General features: G+C 39.5%; 1 protein-coding gene and 1 pseudogene across 2 annotated transcripts; both read right to left on the bottom strand.

Annotated features, from left to right (window-relative positions):
* Positions 1-3400: 3400 nt before the first annotated feature.
* Positions 3401-4284, bottom strand: LOC308403167 (transcription factor HES-2-like; annotated as a pseudogene). Its single transcript, XR_013974829.1, has 2 exons — positions 4162-4284; positions 3401-4055 (listed from the first exon to the last, which is right to left on the bottom strand). The product of XR_013974829.1 is annotated as a transcription factor HES-2-like (transcript).
* A 4184-nt stretch (positions 4285-8468) lies between these two features.
* On the bottom strand, positions 8469-21165 carry LOC308401925 (uncharacterized protein). Its single transcript, XM_080890388.1, has 6 exons — positions 21045-21165; positions 18865-19088; positions 17127-17229; positions 16554-16649; positions 15280-15794; positions 8469-14900 (listed from the first exon to the last, which is right to left on the bottom strand). The coding sequence occupies exons 1-6, from the start codon at positions 21084-21086 to the stop codon at positions 13445-13447; spliced, it is 2436 nt and encodes an 811-aa protein (XP_080746514.1). The 5' UTR covers positions 21087-21165; the 3' UTR covers positions 8469-13444.
* Between the last annotated feature and the right edge of the window lie 5023 nt (positions 21166-26188).

The raw sequence follows: 26188 nt of genomic DNA, 5'->3' as shown, positions 1-26188 counted from the left end.
AAGTCCTCCTGCAACAGGAGGTACAGATGGACACATCCGAAGTAGCTCTAATCAATAGCTGCTGAGTCCACAACTTGGTGCTTCTGCTGAAGTCTTCTCAAGTTCAAGCCATAATGTCGTCTCTAGGATGTCTGCTTTCTCCAGTTTGGAGTCTGGCTGCTGTTTAATGATCTCTGGATCCAGGAGAGACACGAGTTGCTCAGGTCACCGGTCGATCTGCTATCTGCATTATTTCTCCACCAGAGGCTTTCTGATCTGCAAGAAGAACAAAATCATTAAGAAATTAGTTCATGTGCATAGGTCTATCATTATGAAGCAGTAATTCATAAATTGGCATTCTGAGAGTCTCCAATTTACCTTGTGATTCTTGAGATCTGATCCTGAGAATATCAAATCATTGCTGGAGTGACTGTAGGTGCCATGGGCCTCTGCAGCATGGCAAGGGTCTCTGTAGAGAGACTGATCTCTGGTGGCTTCATCCCACATATTTATAGTCCTGCATTTCCATATGAATGTGTGGGTCTCGGTCTTACTCAAATTTCTCACAGTCTTGACCAGTCAGAGTGCCTGACATAAGAGAAAGGAAATGCCAGCTGCTCAGTGGTTGGGAACAATAGTTACATCTCAAGAGAACAGGTGGTGGGCTGACGCAGAGATGGCGTAAGAGAGTCAGAAAGCTCTGTGTGAATCTGGGAAAGTGGTTGTTAAAGAAAGTAGATCTGCTGCCTGATGCTGAGATCAATTGACCACTACATGCAAATACAGCCTACAAACCCATAGTATGTATCTGTCAGTGATTCTGTTTGTTATGGGTATTGTTCAGGAAATTAATACGGATAAAGCACTAACTCAATGCTCTGTGGGTGCAAAAGTAGAACTTAAAATTTTCATAGCTTGTTTAAAACCTTTTTGAAGCTATTTAGAAAAAAGGCATGTCCAGATGGGGCAGGTGTGACCTCTGTCTTGTGGTTTGTAGATGGTGTAAGCAGAAAGTTTCTCCCAGGTTCCCACACTTAGTATTGAGGGATGTGGTCAGTGCACTACAAAAGACTTTCAAAGGAGCTTTTGTGATCCTTGGTGGTCGTGTGCTCCAACAGAGACAGAGCCAGACGTCACCAACCATCTGGAGGGAAATGATCTGATTGCTTCTGTCTATGAGCTGGATCATTATTTTTTTTTGTCATTTCTTAAAATGTAGAAAAGTGAACATCATCATCTCTTCAAGCCTTAACATTTTGCAAATGAGGGTGAGGGATTGAGACAGCTACTTCTGAAGTGCGCCAAATCCCACTGGACAATAGTCTATGTTGGTTTCGAACTCAATTTAAACAAAGTTTTCACACATTCTGCCTACTGAAAGAATAAAACTGAAAAAAGATTATCTTTGGGAAATTTATCAGTAGCAAATATAGTGTCCGTTAAGAAATCCGGTTTCTTCCAAAAGAAATCCACAATACCACTGTACACTCAGGTGCGTTACCAGTTCTTGAAGTACAGTGTTTACTAAAGGATTCATGCAACATCAATGAAATATCAACATCAACATACACTGAGATTAACAATAAATACATTGCTTTACAAATTTATTAGACCACCTCTCATAAAAAACAAGAAAACACAAGTATTTTAGAAATCCATCAAAACTAAAAATTTAATTATTTATTGTTCTAACAGTAACAAATCCACCAATTGCCTTTTTACACCCAAATTTCAGTCATCACACTTCTCCGAGACAGCACGTTTATTCTCACTCCAACACGCAACATACCGTGTTGGTATGTTACGTCTCATAAGGATGCGGAAGGGTACCTTTCGCGTAGCTATGAGACACCTCAGGATGTGACAAATCTTCAGTATGTTACACGTTGGCAATGAGAATACACCGTCTAAGAAGTCAGAAAATAATCAAGCACAACATTCAACCACTAAACTTTTTTTTGTTCAATAATGCAAGTAAGTGAAAAATAATGTTGTGCTTTACTGTTTTTTCAGCTTTGTTTTCAACAGTAAATTTATAATTTAAAGGATAACAAAAAAAATACATTTTAGTATTAAAAATTTTCAAATAAAACACTTCTGCATAATAATGGGTTAACCATTAACAAAGCAAGAAAAAATATTTTGGTAATTGACAATGCTGTTCATTAAGGGCAGCTGTACCATAAACCTTGGTGGTGGTCTAATAAATCTATTAAGAACTGTATATTTACTCTTTAGAATCATCTTCTGATATTTACAGTAAACTAATCTCCTTTGGTATTTGGTACTGGTATTTTATGGAGTTTCAGCATCATACTGTAGTTGTCTGTAAAACCTGCACCTTTTTGTCCTGTTTATAACGATACATAACACTGAAATCTTTATCTTTATTATGTACCCGGACACCACTCTGTTATACATGGTTCATTTTTTCATAGCTTTATAACTTGGTTGATATTAGCCAATAATATATATATAATTAAAAGAGTTCTAACTTGAAAGAGTAGGCTTTCGAGTATACCCTCTTAACCTTAGGGTTAGGTCAGCATTTGTTGGGGGTCTGTGAGCAAGGCTCCTCTTTTTTCCCACACTCTGTCGTTTTGGTGCTTTCACAAGAAGAAAAATAGAAGTGTGTCTCATAACCAACACATCAGGAGACACTAGTTATCTTTAAAGTTTTACCATTTTTCCACCTGGGAAGGAGAACGGCACCAAAGTGATGAATCACTCATTAGTTTTTGCACTTAAGTAGAGACATTATGAAATCACTTACATTTGGCGTAAATCACTTACCTTCATTTATAAACTGCAACACAGATAAAAGATTTTGTCAGATTAAAGATTTTTTCAGATTAATTTGAAAGTGTCCTTTTCCTTGATTTGATCTTAAATAACTGTGCAGGTGATTGCCTAATTTGTTATTGCATTTTTGAGAAAACTTGGAGCAAAACTCTTTATTTCAGCATAGATGTTCTTTAGGTTTGTATGGACAACTCATGACATGTTGTCCATACAAAAGAAGAACACAAAAAAATACGGGATGATTTGTAAAATAAAAACAACATGTCACACAAAATCATTTGATTTCAATTATACATTTTTTAGCATAAACTCAGGCTGCGGTTGAAAACAGATAATGGTGATGATGCATCGCAGCTGTAACTTGGTAACATCAGCAGGACATGAAGAGTGAAAGATCAACTGTCTTTACAAAAGACAAAAACATTGTGACATAAATCCTCATATCAGTGTCAGAACAATAAGCAATAGTTTCAACACATATCACCACAATGTAATGTACAGTGTTACTTTAAATACTAGTGAGCAGTAGCTGGATATGCTTGTTTGGTCAGCTTATGATTTGATTGGAACACCAAGAATGTCAAACGTTCTTTCTTAAAACAAAAGATATGTTTGATTTAATTACTTCCATGGGAAATATGTTTGACAAGGAAGTGTGAAGTACACTTAGTTTAAAATTTAAACGTCAAACTCCCCAAAAAAGAATTTATTTTTCAAATATTTAACCAACCAGCTGACCAAGCCTTGGTCCTTCAGCTTATCTGTGTTTTCTCTCTTTACTTGAAAGATAGCGATATCACTGTTTCTTCAGGAAATGTTAAGTCATTGAAATTTCATAGAATTCAGTCAATATCATCAGTATAGCTGATCTAGTAGTGACTCCAGTCTGTGAGCTTCTACCATGGCCAGCAGAGGGAGCTGTAGACTGGACTCTTGTCTTTGGCTGTGACAATCAGAGGAGAGAAGTCCGCCTCACTCAGGTTTCCTTCAGAGGAAATGTGCAGCTGGTTGATGTGGTTCAGACTGAGTCTTCACCTCCTGTTTTAACAGAACATGCACCAGCTCTTGAATACATCTTGAGTAGCCCTTAACAGCTGCTGAGTCCACAGGTTGACACTTCTGCTGCAGTCTTTGCAGGAAGCCAGGATGTCTGCCTTCTCCAGTTTTGAGTCTGGCTGCTGTTTGAGGAGCTCAGAACCCAGGAGAGTCTTGAGTTGTTCAATACTGCTGTTGATTCTCTTTCTGTGGATCTTCTCCACCAGAGGCTTTCTGAGCTGCAAGAAGAAGAACAAAGTCATTAATAAAACAGTTCTGGTGCATAGGTTTAGTGTTATTAAACATCATCTTTAATGAATGACATTCTGATAATATCCAATTTACCTTATGATTCAGAGTCACATGGTCCTGAGAATTAGTCATTACTGGAGAGACTGTAGCTGCCATGGCCGGATCTCTGTGCTGTAGAGGTCTCTGTAGAGAGACTCTGATCACTGCTGCCTTCATCCCTCCTATTTATACTCACACATCACCATATGAATGTGTGGGCCTTGGTCTGACTGGAGTTTCCCACAGTCTTGACCAAGTAGAGTGCCGGACATAAGAGGAAAGAAATCTGGTCTCCCACATGTGCGCTGGTCATATTAGTAGGGGACAATAGTTTGATTTCAGGTGACCGGTGGTGGACTGAAGTGGAGATGGAGTAAAAGACTCAGAGAGCTGTGTGCAGATAATAGAAAACTGTGACCTTGTAGAGAATACTAATACACTGCCTTGATGCTGAGATCAATGACTTTGACTGGGCACACACTCATCATCTTGATACACTTTCTGTATGAATTTGTGAGCAGGAAGTTGCTGTCAGATTCCCACAGTATTGAATGATAGAATAGAATTAGAATAGAATTCAACTTTATTGTCATTGCACATGCACAGGTACAGGGCAACGAAATGCAGTTTGCATCCATCCAGAAGTGCTTTAGTGATATAGATATATTACAATATATATTAGCAATAATATAGATATGTGAGTATATTACAGAAATGGGTCTATTATGGTATGTTATAATGTACACGGTATGAAGTATGTTGTGAATATTCTATAACTATAAGTATGTACAGGCTGTAGTGAGTACAAGCTATGTACAGGATATGAACAGGATATAAATATGAAAAACTATACAGAATATGAAATAAATAACTTTACAGAAATCTGAGATATACAGCTATACAGAAATGGGAACTATGCAAGTTGTAAACAGTTGTAGGGTTAAATGATGATGTCAGTGCACTACAAAGGTCTTTAAATGGTTACTGAGCTCTAACAGAGGCAGAAATTGACATCACCACCATCCATCGTTTCAGTTTACATTTTGCAACTGGGTGAAGTTAGAACATCTAATTATCATGAAACCTTTATGCTGTCGGATGCTGATGAACGTCATATGTTTTCATGAAGGGGGAGGTTGAGGCAGCTGTTTTTGAAAGTGTGCCAAATCACCCAGGAAAATAGTCAGGCACCGGAGTGGTTAAGGATGCAAATCAACTTGAATTTTGTCCTTAGAGCTTTCTATGCTCACTACATTGAGTTTAGCATGTTACATTGTTACATAACTGACATATTATGACTCAACTCATCTTAAATTTGCAAATAAATATTTTTCTTGTTTAGCAGCGTTGATTTACACCAGATTTTCTACCAAGCTCACTGATTTGACAAATATAGCTTTCCTTAAGTGTGATCATATTCATTTTAATCTTTCTATTAAGGTCAAAGGTCTCGTGTATTGTCCCTCTGGGGATCTGACCGGGACTCTTCTGTGCTTTCTCACAGTCTGTCCCTTTACCACTTTTACTGGTGGATCACTACCTTGTGTCTCATTATGTGTCACATTAATCTGGGAACACCTTTTGTTTCCTTAAAATTTCCATAACTTTCTCCTCAATACTTTAACAATAGAGCAAGAAGAACTGTGTCAGTTCATCAGATCTCTTTATGTGCACACAACAGTCAATCTTCATCCTCTAATAAGTCTTTTCTTTAAAAAAACAAAACAAAAACAAATTAAAAGAGGACATGTGAGCCTAAATGCAAAGGATTAGATGTGTTTGTGTGTATTCAAAGGAATTGCACAAACAGGGAAGGTAGGATGTGTTGGTACATCACATCGGTATGTTTTCTCACTTCACTCAAAAATATCAGAGCAACTGTCATCTCTACATAAAGATTACGAGGTTCATCATCAGCGTTACTTAAACCGTTAAAAATGACATTATCTGCACTTTCTACCAAAGCTGCCTAATCATCGGCGTAACTTTGTGCTGAACATTGGGGGAGGGGGGGGGGGGGGGGGGGGGGTGTCAAGATCTCTGTCTAAATAAATAAATAAACCTGGGTAAATTCCCAGATGCTTTAACATGCAACTAGTTTGCTGGTAATACCTGGAGTGAGTAAAGAAAATCAACAGCCTATTTATGCAGGATAATTCATAATTTTATTGGGGGGGGGGGGGGGGGGGGGGGTTATATTGGTTGGGTCTGATTATTGGGGGGGTCATGGGGGGGATCTATTGGCTAGCATTTGTTCTTCATTCCTGGATGAATGACTGCCTGTGAGAAACGTATTGCCTAACACAACCTCAAACCTCTACACCAGGGGTCTCAAACGTATATTGACGTGAAGAAATATAATGCAATTTGGCCCTTGAAGTTACTTTTTTTGTTAGGGAAGATTTGTTTGTTGTTGAGTGCAATGTTAAAATAAGTTCTTTAAAAAGAAAAATCTTATTTAATATGAAGGCAATATGAGCAGAGAGTACAAACGTTAGGGATTGGCTGTTGTAGCTCAGTGAGTTATTTGTAAAGAAAACAGTTTTCACTAATGTGTACACTTATGTCTGCATTTCTTTTTGTTAAATACAAACAAAATTGCGATGTCACGTGTCTGGCCAGAAAGAGAGTACCAGTTTATCTATTTGGTTGTTCAGTTAAAAGCTTCAGTTAGTTAAAAGTGAGGGAAAAAAATGTGTTCACGTTTGCAGTTTCAGAAATATTTGTGGGTGTTTTCTTGTTTGTTTGTAGTACTTAAAGGCTAAAGTGGCTCTCGTATGAGATGACATTGCCGGCAGTGGCCCACAGCTCCTTTGAGTTTGAGACCCCTGCTCTACACCAGTGTCTCCTACCCACTGTGCCGCGCCACATAGGTGTGCCGTGAGAAATGATCAGGTGTGCCGTGGAAGATTATCTGGTTCCACCTGATTACTACTAAGTGACCGTGTACAACTACATTAAATGGGTTGCCAGCTGCCAGTAAAACAGAAGAAGACGAAGTAGAAATTATATAATAGTCATGCTGCAAGTGAGACAACACAGCGAGTAATAACAATACATAGATATATTTGAAAAGAAAAAGTAGTCAATATGACGTGGGTCCTGGAGAAAGTTCCGACCCAGATGAAGGCCCTAGCATGTGTAGTGGTCAAAAGAAAGCAAAAACGGTAAACGGAAAAATTATCAACATTCATTTTGTAACATTTTTGTTTGGTGGTGCGCCATGTGATTTTCTAATGTAAAATATGAGCTGTGGCTTCAAAAGTTTGGGAAACACTGCTCTACATTATCTGCCAATTGTTGTTTCTTAAGAAACTACTTTGAACACTAATTCAGAAAAAAAAAAACATCCAAAAACGATGCTTATCTATACATACAGAAGAAAAAAAGTCAGAGGATTTGATTTTAGTGATATCCAAAAACAACATCTCATTTTGTCTGATATTAAAACCAGCCTGTAGCAGTTGCCCACGTCCTCCAGAGGGAGCTGTTGATCGGATTCTTGTCTTTGGAGATGCTGGCCTGAGCTGAGGAGCTTACAGGAGAGAGAAGTCAGCCTAGATTGATACAGCCAAAGCACTGGTCCCAAAGAGACTATTTCATTTTATCTGGTTATGATATTTTACATGTTTCATTTAGCAAAGTACATGATGGTAAAAACTGAATTAATGTACATCACAAAAAAGAAACTTATTTACATGATGTTATAGTAAGTGTAGCAATACAGTAATAAATGACTACATGCCTATAGTCTTTTTAAAGTGGACAGTTATCAACAATAGCGAGCATCATCAGTTTTTTACATAAAGTTTAAGTCAGTGTCGTTATAATATAAACACGCACCAATGTAAGACTATTCTAAAACAGATGGGCAGGATTTCCTTTTTACATCCAATTCTATCTTAACCTTGGTTCAGAAATTTTAGATGTCTTAACCTTTTGTCTCAGCTGGACTCTTACTTAGTTTAAGAGTCCTTACTTTTCATTGTTTTTACTTATGGATTAATGCAGCATTAACTAATGGTGATCTGATTGGTTGCAATGTGGGACCTCTTGAGTTATCCTTTAAAACACCTGAAGCTGAAATGGCTTTATTTATTTTAATTCAAATATTGTCAAAGACACATTGAAAGCCGAGTTTTCTAGAGTAGTAGTGATAAAGGTGATATAAGACTGAATTGCAGCAATCTGTTGAAAATGGCTAGGCTCAAAAAACCCTCACCTGTTCAAAACAGCTGTGTACAGACAGAAGTTTATTGCTTGTGTCTGACTGGCAACAAAAGTTAAGTCTTGAATAAAAGCACAAAACAACAATTTCATAGCTAATTAAAATCTCTTTATTACAATCACATGTACATCATTATATTCCAAAAAGCTTGCCGTAGTGAAAAGTACCCTTGCACAGACAGATGGATGCGGTGTTGCAAGCTGGATGGAAGTATTGTCAGATGGAGTAAAACAAGTATTGAGATCCCCCAGCAGCAAGTATCTCCGCTCCAGTGTGCTTTTAATTTCACATCACATGAGGACAGCAGCGCTATTTTCAGCCCTCTGTGTCCTTGTGTAACGTAAGCAAAGAGAATGAGGGGGGTGGGTGAGAAGGAAAATTTCTCTCTTCGTCATCCATTATTCAGAGTGTTTGAGTCACAGCTGAAAGAGGTAAAACGGGGAAATAAACAGGGTGCAAGGTTGATTTCATGTCTTTCCTCACTGAATGCTTAACAGGTTTCAAACTGTTTGAATTTTCTTTAAAAAAAAAAAAAAGATTTTGTCTGTCTTCTTCTGAGTGAGATTAATTAATTAGAAAGCAGCAATTTCTGTGAAGTGCAGGATCCTCTTAGTTTAGCACAAAAACTGGAACCTTCAGCTGACATCTTTTAATACAACTTATGGCTATTAGTGTCTTAGCATAAGGTTGAATACTATTTTTAATATTTTAAACGCCAAAAAAATCATTTAATTTTAAAATTCTTTTTTTTACAGCACTTTGATAATGAATTAAGATAATCCTGTTGTGGGTGTTCTTTGTGTTAGTTTCTGGAAATGTGAAAATAATAATAATAATAATGTAATGAAGCAGATTTTACAGCAAAAGAAACAAAGTACAATGATTTAAACCTATACACTGAAACTCTGATTTAGCAGAAGTTTACACTGTACTCACAATCTGCAGATTTTGATTTAATTTGAGATAAATAAAATGAAGCAGACCCAAATAATACAGAGTAAACCTGGTTGTTGTGGACCCTGGCTGTCTGAATTCCCTGGGCATTTGCTAAACTTGCCCAATTGCTAATCCAGCCATGACTGAACTGTGTGCAAATGCAGCACAGTACATCGCATCACGAAACAGGAGAAGCTTGTTTCAAAATTCACAAGATAGAGGATATTAATCAGCTGTTATGTCTCCATTTTACTTTTTCACAGGGCTATTTTTTCCGTGTTACCGTCTATCTAGTTTTGCTTCATGAGGAATTTAATAAAAAGTTCTAAAATAAGTAGTCTATGAGTTTCCTGCCTTTAAGTCTTTCGCTTTTAAAACACAGCAAAACTGTAATTTCTCCTTTTTTCATTTCATATTCACAGATTGATAACATTGAGATTTAAGTCATACAACCTTTGTTTCAAGCTTCATGGAGCTTCACAGTAAAAGGGTCTGGAACTGACTATCAGATAAAATTGATATATATCTGAAACATCTCACTCTGAAGAAGACAGAAAACATTTGTCTGTATTGTCTGTGTCACTTTTAAGCATTACAGTGTTTGTTATCTTACTCATAATTCATGGAAGTCACATTTAACATTCAGACCAAAATGAGCCACTATCCATGAATGCTGATAATGTGGATGTGAGTTTTAAGCATACTAATACTACAGTGTTCATCTCTGTGCTGTATATACAGCCTCCGTAACACAGCTATAAACCTACAGAATCACATCATAAACCACTGGAGGCGTCTGATGGCATTTTCATGTCCTGTTACCGACTCAGTCCTCAAACGCACCATCTGACAAAATCAATATCTACATGTCTTAATGACACAAAACAACAGTAAAATTCAATTGATCCATTTAAAGAGACAATAATATTCACATTTTGTGTTCACTTCTTGAAAACAGTAAATCAAGGTTTAACCAGCTTTTTAACTAAAGTAGCTCGGAAAGATTTTAAAGATCATAAAAACGGTTCACATTGGTTTTGAAACCATCACAAGAAAATATTGAAATATGTCCAACACAATCACAATAAACGATTTTTTCCTCCATAAATCACTATGTTAGTTTATAAAGAAAACATTAACACACACTGTCATTCTATCTACAGTCGTTCCACTGGCCTCGGTCCCTGGTACAGAAAAGTAGGGAAAACTTTTTGTATAAAAACGATGTGCAAAAAGTTGTTTTCTTAGGTCCCTCTCATGGAAAACTATGTAAAGAAATAACGTAAATATATACATAACCTTTGCTGTTGCTGTTGTAAATTCTACGACTGCTGTACACTTGTGGTGACTTGTCACTTTGTGCATCTGTTGAATCGAAAACAAGTTACTGCATTCGATGGAACCCTGACAGGTAGCGTACACAACACCGTCATTGTCATATTAAAACTAGCTTGAGGTATTATTGCACATTTTCCTGAACCGCGGACCTGGAATCAGTAAGTTTTCAGATTTACTCACGCTTCATACCAGCTTTTAGTGGAATGTCGACGCTGACTTTAGCTCTGTCTGTTCTGGGCAGACATACAGTTGTGTTCACAAATTTACATACAGTCATCATTGGCCTTAATGTCATGGTAATTCTGGGGATTGCAATGGTTTCTGTGAACTGCACTTCTTCCAGAGGGAAAGATTGTACAGTATAGGTCATTAAAAAGCAAGAATTGGGTGCACAAGTTTAAATTAAACTTCTGACCTTTAAATTCGTTGGCCTCGATCTAAACGCTAATTAAGATCTGTGAACTATGCTTAAAAGCAGGGTCCGTGCCAGGACACCAACCAATTTTAATGAACTCTACCAATTCTTTCAAGGAGAGTGGTTAAATAATCAGCCAGAATTTTGCCTGAAGCTTGTTGATGGCTACCAAAAGGGTCTGGTGGAGATGTAACCAAACATTAGTGTGGGAGCATGTGCACTTCTGACTAAGTATGTTTATTTTTGATCCTGTGTGGATTTGAGAAATCCTAAATAAATTCAAACTTGTGCACCTAGTTCTTGTTTCTAGAGGTCAATAAAGATATATGCTTTACAATCATGTCAGTCTGGAAAAAAATAGCAGTTCAAGGCAATCATTACAAGCCCAAAACTGCTATAACATTTATGATGAGTGTAAGCAACCTTCTGACTGTAACCATATGCAGCAGCAGTCTGCAAACTTAATCTAAAGCTGTCTTGAGGTGTAACTTTTTTCTTGAACATTCTCTCACCAAAGTCAACGCATGTAGATTTCAGTAAACATGCATAAACATTTAGTGCACAGATAGATTTGTAAACATCCAGCCAACAGTAAAGACACCAAGAACAGAGACCCATGAGCCAGGAAGGGCCAGAAATCTGATGCTGCATTCTCATCACGTCAGTAAGAAAGGAATGAAATGTTGTCATAACATCTTTGCAATATGAATGTGCCACTCAGCAGTAATGGTGTATTTTAGCTAAACACTAGCTACAACTAGTAATGTCCATTGCCATCATTTGGTCTCATCATAGAAGTGACCTATAGTTAAACGATCAAAAATAAAATACAAGGTTTGGCTTACCAGAAGGTAACAAATATGTGCAGCTCCTTCTGGCTCCTTTTTAATTATCTGAATCAATTGTATCCATCTTATTAAATTACATTAAGATGTAACTGCCAGTGGCAATGGCTTTTATTTTTATTTTATGGCTTCCCATTAGTTTTATCGTTTTTTTTATACTGGCACTTTCTTGGTTCTCTTTTCACCAAGTGGGACAAATATTCCAATCAGCTGCATGTAATTCATGGCATTAAAAATGTGACGTGAATGTAGCATAAAACTGACTCCCAAAGACTATTACAACTGATTTCACAGACTAAAGCTGTGGTCACCTGTGAAAAACCTCCATGGCAAACTCTTTACCCCCTTGATCAGCATGTTTTTACTCATGTTGCCCAAGCCAGTCAATCAGGTCACACTATTTAGCATTTCAGTTAGAAAAGCTCCCACTGACCTTTGAATTGTAAACAGTTTCTGTTAAAAAACAAAAAAGAAACCTTTAGGATTTGGCATTAAATCTCAGTTGTCATTGTCTGAATTGCTACAGTTGATGGTTTCTGTAGTGCTGATAAAAAAGCATGTAATTCATCATTAGTGCGCAGCCAGGTGCATCACGTAGAACAGTATTGCTCCCCGAACGTCTTAGATTGAGGATCTAAGTGAAAACCTAAATCTCTGTAAATCTATCAGAGCTTCGGTGAAATAAATGGGGCATAAGATGGAGCATGAAAGAAATGATGCAAACAAACACACTCATCTGACCTTGTTCGTTTGTGTGTTATAACAAGCGCCATGCACTGACACAGACGTTTTGTCCAGAGTGCTATACAGTGGTCAAACACCCACACATAAAGCTATCAGTTGAGGTGATGTACAGCAATGACAGTGAGGTTCCCTCCCATTCACACATTCATTAAAGGAACAATTCAACTTTCTGTCAGTCTTCTTGTTCTCTGTCTTCCCCAGAGACTTGAGAAAATGAGTATTAGGTTCATCATTATGCTTCAAATACAGAGATGGTGAGGACCTTGTTCATCCAAAGTCACTACACATTACTGCTGCAACAAAGGTATGAACAGCAGAGTGTGGTAAACATTGCACGCTCCATTGTATGTGCACCGGGGACAAATGCCAGTCATATGGACCCATATGTTACTATGAAAATTCACAGCTCATAATTTGGGTTTGGTTTGACATGAAATTTATGGCCATCTGTTTATCAACCATAAATTAACTCAAATCTGAAAATCCTGGACTGACCAAAAACCAGCTGAACTGGGTGAGACATAAAAGGATTATTTAGCTGTAAATACCTCATGTTGCCCTGGATCATTTTTAAAAAATACATGAATGGCTTTGCAGTGTTTAACCTGGCTTAACACAAGGACTGGAAGCAAGCTGCAGCTAGTCTGTGCTTAGCAAGGCTAAATATGTCCTGGACCTCTCTGTAAGTGACACATGTAGTTAAAACTAATATCATCGTCTCATCTGGCCTCGGAGAGACAGCACAAGAACAATTGCTAAAATGTTGTATTGTTAGCTTAATGTCACACACATTCACACGCAGAGTTGCAGTTAGACACTGTGTCCATGCAGTTAGACAGTGGTGACTGTCAGCAGGGAGCTGGGACACAGCATGTCATCCTGGTTGTCCAGCCTGGTCCCATGAGTCAGGAGCTCCTCTACTGTCGTCCAGTCATCCAACAGCTTTCTGTTCCTCATACGACTCAGCTTCCTCTGACTCAGCTCCAGGACCGTGTTGCACCTGCCTTCTGCAAAACCTCTGACTCCATTGCTGTCCAGAAGACCTCCATCATCAGCGGAGGCTCCTCCTCCTCCTCCTACCACGGGTCCTCCCCTGCTAACGACATCTCGTACAGTCCCTCTACTGGCCTGCAGCTGTTGTAGCTGCTGTTGCTGCCTCTGCTCACGGGCCAAAAGAAATTGTTCCCTCCTCTCCGTTCGACTCCAGTATCGACCCATCAGCATGTCAGTGCTGGTCTCCTCGTCGGTGCTCATCCCGCTGCGCTCATCCGCTAGCTGAGAGGCTCGATCTCTAAGCAACTGGCTCCTAGAGACTCGTGTGGTTGTGTTGGGTTTACAGTTTGGATTAAATTTTGACTGCAGACCAGAACTGTGGTTTAAACTTGAACCTGCATTAATTGGTCCTTTGTTTACATCCTGTCCAGCTGTAGCACAAGCTCCTGTGTGACCTTCCAGAGTGCTGTAGAGGCCTCTGCCACCTCCACTTCCATGAGACTGACGGCTGGCGGGTTTTGGCCATGTGTCATTGACGTCACCGGCCTGAGGAGGCAAGACAAGACTCTGGAGGTGCTGCTGCTCTCCGACTCGGCTCCTCTCAATCTCCTTCTGCCTTTCCCTTTCCATCTCCTCCTGAATCTGTGTCTCCCTCTCCCTTTCAAGCTCTTTCTCTTTTTGAATTTGCCTTTTTTGCTCCAGTTCCCTCTCTATCTCTCTGTTCCTTTCTACCAACATTGGCTCAGGCATCAAGCTTCTTTCTTGTGAGTGCCACCAGTCATGGTGCGCGAGCTGGCTGTTGGAGTTGTTGTCATAGCAACGCTCATGGTTGTTGGCACCTCTGATGTGCCCCAGAGTGGTGGCATGTTGTTGGGGTGAGAGGGCCATGCCTCCAGGGTGGGAAGCCATCACACCTGTCACTAGCTCGGCTTCCTCTGGCAAGCCTGGTGGCAAGACGTTACATGGTGCGACGCCTCCACAGTGGTGCAGGGTTGCAGCGCAGTAGGATGGGGAAGCTGGGTGGCTGGCTCGTCGACGGTACTCTTGTGGAGGTGGCCGATGGTGCAATGTTCTGCTTCTCCTCAGCATCCCAACTGAGCTTGACCCCTGGTGGTGCTGCACTGGCACTAGTGGTCTCCGGTGGCTAGAGGGAGTGCTGCAGGTTGAGAGGACTGGGCCTGTCATTCGTGACACTGCAGTGTGTGTATGGGAGGGATTGAAGAGGGCGCCACTGCTGGAGCTGTGACGGTTCAGACAGGGCCGATCAGCTTTGTGGAACTGGACTGATGAAACCCTGGAAATACAAAGAGTTTAATGAAAAAAAGGCACCAAAGAAAAGGTTTTAGGTCATGTGTAGTCCCTGTAATCCATGAGTTGTATTTTACAAAGATATGTTTTTTTGGTAAATTAACACAAATGTTTGAGTTCCAAGCAGCATACCTCTTTTTTATTCTGAAAAAAAAAAGTGTTTTAAAAATTTTTTTTAACAAGTTTTAAATCACATTGCAATCAATGGTTGTTTTGTGTGTTGGCTTTCGTTTAGATTGGTATCATTTGTAACTGGTATTATATAAGTGAGTAATATTAAAAACAAGACTGGTTTAACTATGTACACCTATCTGACAGACCTTAGAGAAACCAGCACCACGATAAAAATTTGATATTCTAATTACCTGACTAGGCCACGTGATGGCAGGTCCATGACAGGCCCAGCACCATCCTCCATCCCAATCTGCAGATGCTGACATTGAGGCTGCATTGTCAGCGCCTCAGGGATGGCCTCCAGCAGCTCACGGTGGCTCTTGGGGCAGCTGTCACGCCGTTCCTGCCTTTCGCATGGTTCACCCTGATGTTGCAGCCTGGCATTGTAGAGACGCATTCGCTTCTCCAGCAGCCTCTGGAAGTGCCTGAACTCCCCGGTGCTTACACTATAGAAGCCTGAGTCGCTGAGCTCTGAGGAAATGAAGGACTCTGAGGAAGGAGAGCCACCACCTCCAAAACCCCCACACCCTCCTGGGGCGAGGGCCCCATGTGAATGACAGTCCTCCAGACCTCCCTCCTCGGTCTCCAGACCTGAGAGGTCACCCTGGTGAAGGGAGCCATCTGTCCAGCCCAGACCACTGTCCAACTCATGGTGCAGGGGCAGGAAACCCATTGGCTTCTCTAGCATAAAATCCTCATCATCTGTCTATAAAAACAGGCAGGGTCAGTCCAGTGCATCATGACACCAAACACTAAAAATGACAACATGTTTTATGTTTTAAATGTGTGAAGAATCTCAGTAAAAAGTGAAACCTGGCTGATTGTGTCTGTAGAGTGAAAAACTGTTAAATACTAAAGGTAAGCATTGAGATCTGCTCTAATTCTCAGTTTATTCACTTGCCTTTTGTTCAGTTGTTTCCTGCTTTTAAAAGTTCCTGAGTGACGGTTAAATCAACATCAATGGCCAAAGAGGAAGGGTGCCAGTATTCTTTTTTGATTTTAACAAATCTAAACAAATTTAATCGTGTATGCCTGTAAATAGTGTTGCCAGTCTGTCTAGCATTGAACCACAAGCTCATATCGCCTAATATAAAAGAGGTGGATCTTTTATGTTTCATTAAAAAATAAAAATAGAAAAAAACCCTTAATGACTATTAAAAAACTAGCTAGTCACTGAAAATAAACACTACTAAAACAGAAAATATTTCCAGATAGTATAAGTTGAACTGAGAATAAATAATAGTGGGTGCATTTATGTTAATGAAGGAACGTGTCAGCCGGTGCAGCTGTGAGGCTCAATGACTCCATGACTGAAATGAGTAAGCTTTATTACTACTTGCACAGAGAGTACTAGCAAGTATAAGCAATTCATAATTGATTTAACAAACAGGGTTTGCATACTCGCCAGATATATGTTTAAAACAACAACGTTAACAATTTTATGGAAAAGCAGATTTTTACATACCTGACTGTGGCAGGCGTTTTGCTCTTCTAAGTTAGTACTGCAGCATCCCATCAAGCAGTTCTGTCCCTTTGATCGACGGCCAGCTAGTTCTAGATCCTGAGTAATGTAGGAAGTGACAGAAGAACATGAGAATGTGTAATACAATTTGTTACTGATTAAACTCATTCTTGGTCAAATCAGAAACTACAGTGTGAAGGTACCCATATATTGCAAATGAACTTTTACAAATTCATCCGCAGTGCAACTCTAGAATCACAGATGAGTGTGCATGAGGGTTGTTTTTTTGTTGTTGGTTGTTTTGGAAATCAAACTGTGATTAGAAATTAGAGGTGTAATTGGTAGACCATTTAATATTCCTTTCATGAGCTTTTTCAGCCATGTCAGCCAGAACAAAACAAAAAAACACGTGAGAGAAGCTTCTGAGCTGTGTTTTATGAAAATACGAAAATAGTAATAAGCTGTGCTATATGGCCTCATCGACAATCTGGATGCAAGTGTTCTGATGCACTTCTGTGTGTGTGTGTGTGTGTGTCTGTCTGTCTGTCTGTCTGTCTGTCTGTCTCTTAATATCACCTGGCGACCAATGTCCACAGTGTCCCGTGGGGAGCTAGACAGGTAGCTATACCGTCCGCCATCACAGTGATCTTGAGGCAGAGACAGGTGGTTGTAATAATGTCTGAAAGAGATGACAAGGACACAGAATTCAGACATTTTAAAGCAAAAATCCTGGAATTATACAGGTCCGAAGACACTAACGTTCTTCAAAACAAACATGGATAACGTTTCATTGGACAAGTGGGTATCCCCCTTGGAAGACGTAAGTAACGTTCCTTAACTTTCAGGCTGCATAACATGGTTATACATTTGTGTCTGTTTCACTGTATAGTCTGTTAAGTTGAACTTTGTCCCAGTTACTTAAATTTTTATTTTATTTATTTTTATTTCACACATTTAAAAAAATAACAACTGACTCTTACAATCAACAGTTCACAGACAAACTAAAGATGAGACTGCCGACAGTATGAGAGACGGGTGTAGTCACCATGACGGGATCAACTGGTCATGAAGTCTATTGTGACACCTCATCCTGAGTGTGTTTACATCACCATCTTGGTGTTTTGGAACCACATGTGACGGCATCTCAGGAACACCGCAATATATGATAGCGGCTTTGAAAATCCTTTGACTGTACTGTTGTCGATTAACAGCCAAAGACACAACGGCTAAGTAGTCATTCATGTAATCCTTGATTCTGACAGGCTTCTAGTTGAAGCCTGCCACCTGGGGCGCATGCATAATCATTGTAATCATTACATTGTACTCAACATGTGATAATGAAATTTATGTCACTCAGACACATGCACAAACACACAAACACACACACGTATATGTATACATTACAATGTAATCCCATTACATTTTTCAGTAATGCAGTAATTTAACTGTGTTATTTGCATGCTAGCACAAAGCTAGCCAAGAATCTAGAGTAATAAACCTATAGAGCTGAGTGTATGCTGACCCCAACCCAGCAGCCAGAGCCTGAACTTCAACAGGTAAATGATGGGCAGTCATGTTTACAGCCTCAGTTTCTACCTGTTCATGTTTTTACAAGCGAATCACTGTGACGATCGCTTTTAAGTCTCTTTGGGCTGGTTTTAAACTTTGCATTGTGTTGTCAGCTTTGTGTTTATGTTTAAATACTAAAGAAAGATCCCATGTGTATCCTCTTTAGGATAGGAGTTTGTGTTGGTATGTGAAGCTGTAGCCTCAGGTTTATATTGTTGATGGATAATTATGAGACAACGTATTTTAGATCATTTTACAGAGTAATGAGAAAGTAATGAAATGAGTAGTGAAACAAATTACTTTCTCTAGCATAATTAAGTAATGTACTGCATTACTTTTAAGAAAAGTCATTTTCTGTGGTCTTTAAAAGTGGAATGATTGAATATTTACTGCTTTTGCTTTAAAAAAAAAAAACCCCAAGAAGCATCCTCTTACTAAAAAAGTTTTTACATTTTTACAAATATCAGTAAAGCATTTAGTTTTCTTGTTCAATTAAACAGTTTCCAATCATCACTGCACAGGGATGCAGCAAACACTATAATTTATTTATGATACTGGCTCCTTTTAACTTTTCAGGGCATACAAGGATGTTTGCACAGTATAATGACATGGTTATTTAGTTGTTTAGTACAGTGTGGTCATAAGAAATCCGATGTAACTGCATACCGGCATTTCTTAAAATCACTGTGAGACAAAGTGGTTTTACAGCTCTTAACATTACATAACAAATCATATGTTTTATTACCTGTGTTGGTAAGAGGGACTAGAAGTGTTAAGGCCCGCCCCCATCAGAGGGAGGGGCAGATTGAGGTGCTTCAGGTCAAGGGGAAGGGGCTCCCAGGATCCCCTATCTGCCTCTGTGCCACGCCTCCTCTGGCCCTTGATCTGCATGGTGATTGGACGCTGATTGGCTGCCAGGATTCGCAGAGCATCCCTTTGGCTCAGGTGTGCTAGACTCCGCCCATTCATCTGAGGCAAACAGACAGAAGGGTTGTGATGTTAGCAAAGTTGCCTGCTGCTGAATTCATGTGACACAAAGCTCATTGAAGGACACATCAATCGCCACCAATGGACACATTAACATTAGCTCGATACTCTAATAATCCTGCCTTCATTAACTAATATAACCTTTGTATATGCTTAAGACTTAACAGAGTAAGTGTCTCATTTTTAACACGTCAAACTGTCTGATTGTAAATGTGAAATCTTCTGATAACAAAGGGTTTCCATCTCAATTATATATTTTCTAAACTTTAGAGCTCACAGGTGGGCTTGAGCCTATTTCAGGTGACACTTTGAGAGTGCAGGAATACACCCTGGGTCATCAGAGGGCTGACTCAGGAAAAGAAAAACAACTATTTCCACTCACATTCACAGGGACAACATGCAAACTGCATAGTGAAGTCCTGCCACCAATGGGTTAGAACAAAGCGCTCCAAAAGAACTATACTCAGCTACAGGTAAAAAATAATAACCAGAGTAGTGGTTGGTTTTGATTATAAATACCAGCCTCGAGGGGAAAAAAGTGCCTACAGCTTGAAGGATAACTAGCATTACTCTTAGCTAGGGGTTGGTCAAAATAAAATATTTGTGTAATTTGTGCGTCATCTTTTTGGATTGGTTCTGACTCCTAGATTTTCTCCAGCAACAGAATTTTTTTAGTCCCTATGGTAGTGAGGTAGAACAAAACAGAACTCCACACTGCAGACAGTTGGTACTGTTAGTACGTGTCTTATTGTGGATTTATTTTTTCCTGATTAAATATAATACATGTAACAGCTGCTACATAGAACAGTAGCTATGGTTAATCCTTCACAGCCTGTGAAAACGGCAGGCCTTATGTGGCTCTGGAAGAACTTTGTTAAGTCTGAAAAATAAACCCTTGTGATTTTATTGCAGATACATGGCCTTAAGCTTAGAAACCACTAATGTGTAAATTGGACACCTGAGTTACAAACTGAGTGGGTGGTGTGGACTAAAGATGTGGCTTCTTGCCCTAATGACATGATAGAATTAATTGAATGATGAGGTTCTACAAACAAACATAATCTGGTAATGTGCTGTGGGAAAACTGCATTCAACATCACAATCAAATTTATGCTTGCCCGCTGCCATTTTAAATGCACTTCATGTAGGGTTTTTTTTTTGTTTGTTTGTTTGTTTTGCAGTGTGAACACACTACAGACCACAAACGGACTCAATTTTTCAATATTACGCAACTAGGTCAGAAGACCCTCCGCCTGCAGAAAGATGGTAGTTTTTTTCCGGTATGCAACACCCAAACAGCTGAATTATGGCAGTTTAAAGGAAATATGAAAAATAGTGACATGGTATCCACGGCTGCTTTAAAGGGTTAATACCTTCAAGCAGCATCCTGCTTCATGCACACACACAAACACACACATACACTGTCACACACATGCAGCTCAGTGGCTATCGAATTAGACGCATGGACAGTATTGTTAACTCCAGCACATCACAACCATGAGTCACCCTCCTCTACATTCAACTGCACACTCACACACACACTAGCAAACAGGCACACGCGCACACACCATGAGCTGAGAAGCACAAAATGGCACCTGTGTGTGTAGCCAGAGGACGGCAGTAGTCTTCAGGAGATGATGAAGATGTTATACACACAACATTAAAAATTTGACACGCGTACAAAAAGTATTTAGATTTAATGCTGAAGAATTGGGTTTATCATCCATTTATAAACATGCACACTCACACAAAAATGTAGTCTTGCAGAAATGATGATGCCTTTTTGCATCTGCACATACAGACACACAGACATGCACACGTACGCACGCACTCAAACCTGGATGTGAATGAAGCTTAATTCCATCTACTTTAATGAGACATCATAAAACACTGTTACAGCATTATCTGTAACAGTGAGGCAGGTATTTGGCGGCTCACCGTTTGGTCGCCCATCCACGGTCCAGAAAGCCAGCAGCCCATCGTCACGGTGACAGAGGACAGCTGCCTTGACTCCTATGAAAATCAACGACACTGCTGCTTCCTTCAGCAGATCGTCTCCTCCTCCTCCTCCTCCTCACGCTTTCTGTCTCTCCTCAGTGTGCCTTTCACTCTTGGTCTCTCGGCATCTGTCCCCTCTCCACTGTCCTCTTTTCTCTTCTGTGTATCCCTCTATCTATTTCTTCAGCGTTTCTATCCTTGCCCCTCCCCTTCCTTTACGGCTTCTGATTTTGGCATCCTGCACACACACAGACACGCTTGCATGCAACGCTACAAACATAAAAATATGCGCAGGCTGACACAGTACATTTAGAGATGGAGAGGGAAACACGCAGTCACACTATGAGGATGGTGTCTGATTGGTAGTCTTTAAAGGATCATCAGCCAATCGGAGGCAGCATTTTCCCTGTGGATGTCTTCCTCTGTGACTGAAACTCCTCAGCAAAGCCTCATGCATAAGGCAGCCTCTACTGCAGCAATATACCCACAGTGGCAGAGGAGACACACCATCCAGACATCCATCTTCTTGCTGTTCATCCAGGATCCCCCAGTTGATGCATGCTGGGAGGTGTAGTGAATACAAAGTATACCGAGGTGGTATATGCTGTACAAGAGAGTATACTTGATTGCTTATAACAAGGGAGCATAGTTTACAGTATCCTGCGGTACTATAAATCGCATCCTACTCTATAGGATACATTCGCTTTATGAGTTTATACATCTTACAATTAAAAAAGCACACCAGAGTCATAGATGGCAAAAAAGTCGTAGTAGTGGTAGTTTGTAAATATATCAGCTAAAAAGAAATGGGTGAAGCTGAAATTAAATGTAAACTGTTAAAAAATAATAGCAGTTCATAGTATCAATATAAATGGCTAGATTTATTAGAATTATAACATTAAAAAGAACCAGCTTTAATAGCAGCGGGTGACAAATTTGAAAGGAAGGCAGAAAAAAAATGTTGAATAAGTTATCGAATAAATGAAAAATGGTTAAATATTGAGGCTGAAATATAGCTGAAACGTATAGATTCTGCATTTAATGGGAATAAATAAAAAAGTTTGCCAAATAGCTCTATTGATTGATTTCATTGTGAAATGAATTGGAAAATGATTCAAAGCAATAAAAAAATAGTATCAAATTAATACATTTGGAATAGGACAGCAGGTGTGATGAAGCGGCGCTGGAGCTCATTTGCAGATTTTCATTTTAAAATGAATAAATAATTTATTTTTAATAATTATTTTTAAAAGAGAGGGACCTGAGCATAATCAGAACCAGTCTGTGAGGCCTGGCATCTATCCTGTACCAAATGTCTGCAGTTTTAAGTTATTGTGTAAGTGCAGCTAATAATACAGTGCCTTTTCTCTGATTAAAAACACCTATAGTGCTACACTCAGTTGTACTCACGAAAAGCACGACAAGTTGTTGCGTAACGAATTGAAAAAAATAGTGAGAGATTCACACCCAGCGTACAGTCACCACCTTCACACAATAGCCAATCATGTCGTGAAGTGGGTGTGAGTGTTAATTGTAATTTTTAGGAAGTTACAGAAATGGTCAGACAGAGTGTTGGAAGTGTCTCGAACAGATCCTGATCCAAGTGTATTCTAACAGAGGAAGATATTTTCTAAAACAAAACTGACAAAAAGTTCTAGCCCTTTTTTGTTAAGTCCTTTGCCTCAGCCTTCTTGTTTTGCATTGCCCTGCTATTATTTGCTACAATTTATCTGTTCAATCCAAGCATATTTCTACAAGCGAAAATCAGTGTGTAGGCAGCACATTGGTGTGGTGGTTAGCTTAACACCGTTGCCTCACAGCAAGGCACTCCTGGGGTCTAATCTACTCAAGGCCAGTCTGTGTGGAGTTTGCATGTTCTCCCTGCGTCTTTTTGGGTTTTCTGCAGGTACTCAGGCTTCCTTCCACACCTAAAAGATATCTAGTCAGTGTGGTTAAATTCGTTGGTGAGTGTGAATGGTCTCTGTGTGTTAGCCCTGCAACAGGCTGGCGATCCGTCCGGGGTGTATCTTGGCTTTTGCCCTATGGTGGTTTTTCAAATCTTAGTTGATATTTAATGGTTAGTCCAACAAAATTCCATTGCGGATACAAATTGTGGTAACTGTTAAATTACGAGCAATGTACGTTGAATGTGACACATGAAACAAACTTTATTCATTCAATTTAATCAATTTTATTTATAAAACACCAAATGATGACAACAGTTGCCTCAAGGCGCTCCATTTTTTAAGGTGCCCTATGATAATACAAAGAAAACAGAGAAACAACAGCAATGATATGACCTCATATGAGCAACCACTTTGGTGACAGTGGGAAGGAAAAACTCCCTTTTAACAGGAAGACACCTCCAGCAGAACCAGACTCAGGGAGGGGCGGCCATCTGCCATGACCAGTTCGTGCATCATTGGAATACCCTAGTAGCATAAACCTATTGCAGTGTAACTAACTATAGGCTTTATGCTTTATCTGGAAAAACGAAAGTTTTAAGCCTAATCTTAAAAAAAGCGAGGGTGTCTGTCTCCTGAATCCAAACTGGAAGCTGGTTCCACAGAAGAGGGGCCTAAAAGCTGAAGGCTCTGCCTCCCATTCTACTTTTAAATACTCTGGGAACCATAAGTAAGCCTGAAATCTGAGAGCGAAGTGCTCTGATGCGGTACCATAAGGTCATTAAGATAAGATGGGGCCTGATTATTCAAGACCTTATACGTGAGGAGCAGGATTTTGAATTTGATCCTGGATTTCACAGGGAGCCATTGAAGAGAAGTCAATATAGGAGAAATATGCTCTTTATTTCTAGTCCCTGTCAGTACTCTTGCTGCAATGTTTTGGATTCTGAAGGTTGAAGGCCTGTGGTACATGGCCAATTATTATATGTAGGTTGATCATAATTAACATTGAAGCAATAATTAGTGGCAGGACTTCTTTGTTTGTGTACTTCTGTTTCTTGTAAAGATCAATGAACAAAATATTCAACAGATCTATAACCATCTGAATTTACAGACCACAGAAAGAATTTACATTCACAAATTGAATATATCTGAAAACGCTCTTTATAAAAAAATGTGGTGAGTTGACTTTAAAAGATATAAAACAAGAGTACAGTGCACTGTTGCTTTGCTTTTAGGCATGCATCTTTGCTTAAACATGAACTGTAAATATTAGTATGCCATCCAAAATATTGAGAAATTAATTTATTATGGTGCCATTACTGTATGATCATACTGGAACAAGCTATCTCTGCATTGCAGCACGGAAACAGTCCGGTGCTTTTTTTTTTCTGTCATCTAACTGGATCATTAGGTGGTGAGGTTGCTGACTTTTTTAGAAGTCAGCAACCTCACCACCTAATGATCCATGCACCTCAAGCATCTGTCTTTTACCTTAATATGATCTCAGCAGCCATTAGAAAACCCTTTTCAGCTCTTGCTTTAACACAAATTATTAAAACATGGTTACACAGTGACAACTGAGAAATTGATTTTCTCTATGTTTACTGTATTTTGTGTAATAGTGCCTTTCACACATGAACCCCTTTAATCTGATAGCAACTTAACATGTCAGTGTTCAGTCACTTTTACTGCAATCAGGAGTACACACCTTAAAAATTTTAATTAAAATAAATATCAGAATAATATGTTGCTTATATGTTGTTCTCCTTTCTACAGAGTATTAGTTTATTATCTCAGGCTTCATCTCTGATGCACAATGAAAATAAAATAATTTTAACAAACCGTGAAACTGGTGAGAACACCCTAAAGGAACTAGTCATACAGTTGCATACGGACAAATTAATATTTAGCAAAGCACATTGTATGCAGAAAGTGACAAGAAGGAATAAAACAGAACCCAAATTGACTGTCATGTCACTCAAAGTGTGTGCTATAATAAAGTTCAATGATGCAGCTGAATCTGTGAGAAGTCAACAGTGTGTCCCTCACACTCATGAGGATCGTCATCAATTATGTCTTAAGTGGCAAAGTTGTAAAATCCATTAGTGATGCAGAATGAGTGAGAATGAAAACATGCACTGTTGGTCTCTCCTTATATGTTCTCTACCTCCCCTTTCATCAAAGTGCCCAATTTTACACGCACCTTCAGCTCTTTCTTTAAATGTCACCCACGTCTGAATGTCACAAAGCAAACAGTGAATCGCACGTGTGCAGTGCAGAACAGAAAACCTGACAGGCATGACAGTGAATAAGGTGGGTTTACCTTACTTAATGCTTAATTAAATGCATTGCATTGTCTCACTCTTGGAAGATGGTACTCATACCTTAGATGTGGTGGGTGCATTGCAAGGAATGTATATACACACCACCATAAGGTGAGCAGAACAAACACCTGGATTTTGAGAGGATCTTGTAAAAGAGGAAAGAAAACACACAGGGTTACTCTTCTGCTCTGCAGTCACATGTACACGTACTGTATGTGGGCTTCATTTCATCTGATTCACTCTGAGCTTTGACTGTTTGGTTGTTATGGTAACCAGCTTCCCTGCCAAATATATGTGTTTGTGTGTGAGAGAGTGTATTTATGTTGCTTTCTTAATTTACTCAATTGTCTTTTTAAAACGTGAAGAGAATAATCTGTGCAGATGAGACCTGCAGTGGTGCTGAATGCTGGTGTTACTGGCATCACTGTGCTAGTGCAGATGTTGGTGATGATTGCGCGCGCGCGCGCGCGCGCGCGTGTCATGGTGCTGCTGCTCATAAGGCTGAAGGGTGCATCTGGATGCCTGTCGTTGAGCTCTGCCATTTCTGTACTGAAGTACGGAGGCGGAAAAAGAAAGAGAGGCAGCGGTAGAGTGAGCATGTGTCAGTGTTAGACATACACGCACACACAGTAGAGCCTCAGCTGCGACACGCAAACCTGTCTGTGTCTAAAAATGGAAAGCACACTTGCTGTTGCTGAGAAGCCACAAGAAGCTTCTATATGAAGAGAGCGTACATGTAGGGATTCATAGGATGTGGATACAAAACTGGCAGCTGATGTCAGATTATACACGCCAACGTGGTGGGTGTTACAAGGGCACAGTTTAATGAATTAAATTTCATTTTCTTACTACA

This window comes from Rhamphochromis sp. 'chilingali', assembly GCF_963969265.1.
Source record: "Rhamphochromis sp. 'chilingali' genome assembly, chromosome: 9".
Taxonomy (NCBI): domain Eukaryota; kingdom Metazoa; phylum Chordata; class Actinopteri; order Cichliformes; family Cichlidae; genus Rhamphochromis; species Rhamphochromis sp. 'chilingali'.
The sequence above is the reverse complement of the archived record's forward strand: the minus strand, read 5'-3'. Positions and strand labels throughout refer to the sequence as shown.

What these genes read in the sequence shown, in the direction of transcription:
- LOC308401925 (XM_080890388.1), bottom strand. Translation starts at nt 21,086, where the DNA reads ATGGGCTGCTGGCTTTCTGGACCGTGGATGGGCGACCAAACG. An exon ending in CGTGGATGGGCGACCAAACG is followed by an intron (nt 19,089 to 21,044) that starts GTGAGCCGCCAA and finishes TGTTTGCCTCAG; the next exon opens with ATGAATGGGCGGAGTCTAGC. An exon ending in CTGTGGACATTGGTCGCCAG is followed by an intron (nt 16,650 to 17,126) that starts GTGATATTAAGA and finishes TACATTACTCAG; the next exon opens with GATCTAGAACTAGCTGGCCG.